Genomic DNA, 5724 nt, shown 5'->3' with positions numbered 1-5724 from the left:
CCCTGTGTGGGTGAAGGGAGGATGGCATCCCCCATGCAACCCAAGTTTACTTGTGCTTTGCACAGGAACTGCAGATTTCACCCTAAAAGCTGCCCAGATGCTCTTGGTCTAGCAAAGGGTACCCAGACTTCAGTCTCGGAGGCACACCTAAATTGCTTCCCTTGGAGACTACGCTTCCCAGCATGCAATGCTCCACCTTGAGCTGAGCACCCTTGCTAATGAGATCAAGATTGAGCATTGCATGCTGGGATCTGCCATGTCCATTACAGGACCTTTGTATTAAAGAGAGCCATGGATGGTATTCTAGAAGTCGCTGGGCCACACCTGGTCTTTGAGGTGTCTATCAGACACCCCTACCTGAGCAAATAGGATTGACTTCAACTGGTTCATGACATGTTTAGAATAGGGTGTGTAATTCCAGCAGATAAAACAGACAGCATGTAAAATATTTTAGCACTTAAATTAGACAAGCACTAATGGGTGTCACTTAAACAGTTGCACTTGACAATTCTCACAATTTTATCATGAGTCTCACACTATTTGGTGCTTTCCTTAAAGCCCCCACTTCTGGAGTCATGTGAATACATGAGAATCTCAGCTCTTTTTTAAAGTGAGTTTCTTGCCCATGTTGTTGCAGAGAAAAGCTTGAAAACATGATCCCTAATGTATCTGAAACCAGAATACAAACTAAAAATGACCCAATATTTATTATAATTATTTACATATGATATTTGGAGGCCTGACTTGTGATTATTTTTAAACACTTGGGACTGGCAGGACTGCTGTCTACTGCTCTCTGCCACTTTATTTCTCTCTGAAATAGGGCCAGATTTTCAAAGTTCAGCATGGACAGTTACATGCAGGTATTTGCATATGCTTAACTCGTGTGATTCTATAAAGGCTTTTACACTGTGCCCATCTCAAGGGTACCTGAGCACCTACCTCCCACGTGTGTCACCTGACATGAGAATTTAGACACCTGCAAATATATGTGTGCAGCTGCAAACACCTAACATTGCAAATCAACTGCAAAGGCTGGAATTTGCAAAGAAACCTTGAGAATCGGGCACTCAGCTCCTACTGACCTGGGATTTGGGTCCATTGCAAATCTCAGCCCAAATGTCTACTCCACTCTTAGACAGAAACTTAGCTGCTCCCAGGGGCGGCTCTAGCTTTTTTTGCCGCCCCAAGCATGCAGGCAGGCTGCCTTCGGCGGCTTGCCTGCGGGAGGTCCCCGGTCCTGCGGATTCGGCGTACCCACCGCCGAATTGCTGCCGAATCCGCGGGACCAGCGGATCTCCCGCAGGCAAGCCGCTGAAGGCTGCCTGACTGCCGCCCTCGCAGGGACCGGCAGGGCGCCCCCCGCGGCTTGCCACCCCAAGCACGCGCTTGGAGTGTTGGTGCCTGGAGCCGCTACTGGCTGCTCCTGTCACAACAGACATGCTGACACTGCTCCCACTGTAATAACACATCCTCAGCCCTGTCTATGCTCAGTTTAGAGTTTTCAAAGCAAAATCCTGCAGATTTATTGATTGGTGCAAACAGGAACAATTTATTTGGTCAGACGTCACTAGTTCTGACTGAGCCACGCTGATTAACTATGCTCCAGCCCCACCAGTGCTCCAAGGACCTGCAAGTCATGCTCCTCCTGTTGGACTCTGTCCTGGTGGTTACCTTGGCTATAAATTGTTCTAATGCAGTGGGTCTCAAACTTTTTTTACTGGCGACCCCTTTCACATTGCAAGCCTCTCAGTGCGACCCCCATAATAAATTAAACACCCTTTTTAATATACAGTATTTAACACCATTATAAATGCTGGTGGCAAGCGGGGTTTGAAGTGGAGGTTGACAGCTTGCGACCCCCCATGTAATGACCTCACGACCCCCTGAGGAGTCACGACCCCAAGTTTGAGAACCCCTGTTCTAATGCCTCAGGGAAGGGCCAAAGCTTCCATTTCATTTCCATCTGTCAGCATCAAAGCCTCCCCCTAGCTACTGGGCCACCCCACCACCAGCTTGATTTCAGTCCTAGGAAGGGCACCTCACTTGCGCGGAGAGGGGAGGAGGAGAGAGGTGGCCTCTGCGTGAAACAGGAGTGACTAGCACTTTGACAGCCAGGCAACGAGCCAGGAGCTGAAATGCTGCTTGTTTGAAAATGAAAAAATCAATCCACACCCATAACCGGGGCTGGTACTTCAGTTACATCTTCCAGATCGATGTCTCTTGTTGGTGACAGCGGGTGACCCTGTAGCCACAGGCAGTGGGCAGCAGGAGGCCACGTTCTAAGAGTCAGCTGGGCACATTTGACTCTGGGGGTACCCGTCAGACCCTCTGGAGGAGACAGTGCCTTGGGCAGTGGTTTCCACGGCTCCAAGCTACTGTCTAAGTAGGAAGCAATTGCACAGCATACGCAATTCGAGAGAAAGGATTGACGACTAAGATCCATGAGCCAAAAGAAACAATAGCCAATTGGCTGTTTGTTCCTAAGGCTTTCACTCTTGTGTGCAATAGAGGCTGAACTGGCAAAGCCTGGGTGTGAGGGTATGGAGACCTCTCACAATGAGCCAGAGGCACCAACAGACCCCAGCATCTGGCTTCATAAACATTTCATACAATTCACCTTTGTACAATTAGCCACAGGGGTTTCCGTTAATGTCTCTCCGATACACTCAGGGGAGCAGAGCATCAAGCACAATGGGCTGTTTGCTTTGAATTTCAAGATGAAAGAGACCAACGGAAAGTTCTCCACTGCACCTACAGCTGCAGGAAGCACGGGCAGCTGTTCTTAACCAGCTCCTAGCATTGGAGGGCTGGAAGCCTTAAGTCAGAGCGTTACTTCAAAGCTGCTTTTAACGCTTAGTTTCGAAGAGAGAGGCAGTGAACACAATGATCAGGCAATACCCACAACTCTGCAGTAAATACAGCACATTACAAGCAAAGACACTTCCAGATGTTTCCCAGCTGGCAGTCATCTTTGGAGCTGGACTAGAAAACCCTTCATCACCCACATTAAGTGTGTGACTGCCAGCTACAATAAACCGTTGTTAACATAGATTTCCCGGCTGAGATTTTAAACCATGCTCGGGTGACTTTTACCGCCGCAGAAGCTGTAAGTTTCGTTACATTACATAATTCAGTTAGGGGCTTAAGCTTTCAAACTGGCCACGAAAATTGACCAGCCCAAAAACCAAAATCTGCTTCCCTCCTCCCCAGGCTACTGATTGAAAAAGAAACACGTACTATTTTCCTTGCATGACAATGAAGAAAAACAAACCCCCAAAAGCTTGACCCCAAATGGATGAGTTAGTAGCATTTTACAAAGTTGGGAAATGAAATAGGCGTGTGTATTGTTAGGGAACAATGCTAGGAACTGCACATTGCTCCGTAGGAGAAAGCAAGGATTTTCCCACCCTTTCCCAGTCCAAATGATGGCACTCCACATTATGGACAAATTTTCAACCCCGGGCACCTCGATCATGGATGCAAAACGTGGGGCTGCAAAGACACAATTCTCTGTCCTTTGTACTCACACACCTGTTCTGCCCACATCACTGCCTGCTTGAAGGCAGATTTTGCAGGTGCCCCTTGGTCACAGGTAGTTGACCGTGCGCATCACGGTGGGTGTGTGCGGACACACACACACGGGTCACAGCAGCTAGAACAGCATCCTTCCCCCCAGGGTGCAGCCCCGGCCAGAAGTCTCCATTACGGTGCGTTCTACCTGCCTTGTGGGATCCAGCCAGCCCCCAGCCCAGCGCACACAGCCAGCCGCCGGCTCCGGCTAGCCTGGGCTTGAGCCCCCTGGAACTGGGAGTCGCGGGAAGGGACCGTTACGCTGCTCGCCGGCTCGCCCCGCTTCACGCACAGGGGGAACGCGCCCCGCGCCTACTTACATCGTGGAAGAGGGCGAGCCCCTGGCCGCGGGGCTGCGGGGGTTGCCCGGCGCAGGGGCGGGGGGCGGGCTTGGCAGACAGCAGGCACATTGCCAGCATCTCCGCACAGGCCAGCATCTCCTCCAGCCGCTCCAGCGGGGGCTGGAGCCGGCGATGTCCCCTTGGGCAGGAAGGCGCCCGGGAGTCTCCGGCGGCTGGCCCCGGGGCTGCTGCGCTGGAGCTGGGCTCAGCAACTCCCTCGCGCTCCCAGATGCTCCGGCCGCTGCCAGCCTCCAGCGGGCAACTTTCCCCGCCCGCCTCCACGCCTGCCTGATTGGACGTGAGCGGGGATCTGTCACGCCAGCCCGCGGGGCGCCGCTACATACTCCGCGCCGCGGCGCGCCGTTCTCCGCTCGCCGGGAGCCCCTGGCTGCGGGCTTCTGCCAGGCTCCCCGCGGAACCTCTGCCTTCAGTGGGGAGCCCGTCCTTCCCCGGAGTGCCGCGGGGGTCAGAGGGGCTCGCCACGGAGCAGGCCCCGGCTAGTCACTGCCTTAGCACGGGCACTAAACACCCCGCCGGGTGGTGCGGGAACAGAAAACAACCGACAGACTGGGCAGCGAGCTGGCCCGGCAGGGCCAGGACCCCCGCCCCCACGGTCAAGCAGAGAAACCGTTTGCAGACTAAACACCGGCACCAGGGCGATCACAAGCTACTGGGCAAGAGCGGCTGGGGGCGGGACCCCAAATCTTGTATTAAATACCTGAAACGTCTAAGGCCAGATGCAACCAACTCCTATAGCTTCTGCAAAAGACCTGCGCCTTGGACCTGCCATCTCTCCTTCAGCACCTTTGCTGGAATGATCCTAAGTTCCTCCTAAGACATGGGCACTAGGCCGTTTTTATAAAGCGGCAGGGATTTGGCAGCTATGTATGTTGCACTAAATAACCATAGAATATCAGGGTTGGAAGGGACCTCAGGAGGTATCTAGTCCAACCCCCTGCTCAAAGCAGGACCAATCCCCAACTAAATCATCCCAGCCAGGGCTTTGTCAAGCCTGACCTTAAAAACCTCTAAGGAAGGAGATTCCACCACTTCCCTAGGTAACCCATTCCAGTGCTTCACCACCCTCCTAGTGAAAAAGTTTTTCCTAATATCCAACCTAGACCTCCCCCACTGCAACTTGAGACCATTACTCCTTGTTCTGTCATCTGCTACCACTGAGAACAGCCAAGCTCCATCCTCTTTGGAACCCCCTTCAGATAGTTGAAGGCTGCTATCAAATCCCCCCTCACTCTTCTCTTCTGCAGACTAAACAATCCCAGTTCTCACTTGGACTTGTTTCAAAGAATCCTTCACTTTGTTTCACTAAACATAGGAAAAAGCCTGCACAGAGTGAGGGCTGCAAAGGGCAGCCTAACCTGCAGTCAGAAAGCCCCCTGCACCAGCCCCCCTTCAGCAGCAAAACCAAGCTCTAAGTAGAGCTCCCAAATAAAAACCAAGTTTGAGAGAAAGGTGAGGTGGAAATAAACCAACGCATTCCAAAGAGTGGTGTTAAAATGCCAAACAATTGGCAAATGGGAAAATGAACAGTTAGTGCAAACCTCAGGAGACCTGAAAATCCGCCCCAGCCTTAACTCTGCCCCCATCATTCGTGCTTCTCCTCCCCCTCACAGGGGCAGAGCCCCACAAGTCTCCACCTAGTTTGTATAAATTATTACACACCCCAAAAACATTAACTACTTTAAAAGAACTTTATTAAGGTTGCAAAGTCAAGTTCCCAAAAGGTAGGAAATTCCAGAATTAAGATTTTCCTGTGCAACCTTAATTAAGCCCCTTTGTGTATATACATGAT

At 51.7% G+C, this 5724-nt stretch overlaps 1 protein-coding gene across 1 annotated transcript in view; it reads right to left on the bottom strand.

Annotated features, from left to right (window-relative positions):
• The window catches only part of NECAB3 (N-terminal EF-hand calcium binding protein 3), a 127056-nt gene extending 122972 nt beyond the window's left edge, over positions 1-4084 (bottom strand). Inside the window, exon 1 of the mRNA XM_026656823.2 lies at positions 3894-4084. Coding sequence (XP_026512608.1) covers positions 3894-4010 — 117 coding nt within the window. The 5' untranslated portion in view covers positions 4011-4084. The remainder of the gene's footprint in view (positions 1-3893) is intronic.
• Between the last annotated feature and the right edge of the window lie 1640 nt (positions 4085-5724).

Source organism: Terrapene carolina, unplaced genomic scaffold (genome assembly GCF_002925995.2).
Source record: "Terrapene carolina triunguis isolate 2854851 unplaced genomic scaffold, T_m_triunguis-2.0 Scaffold233, whole genome shotgun sequence".
Classification (NCBI taxonomy): Eukaryota; Metazoa; Chordata; order Testudines; family Emydidae; genus Terrapene; species Terrapene triunguis.
This window is presented reverse-complemented; position numbering and strand designations above follow the sequence as displayed.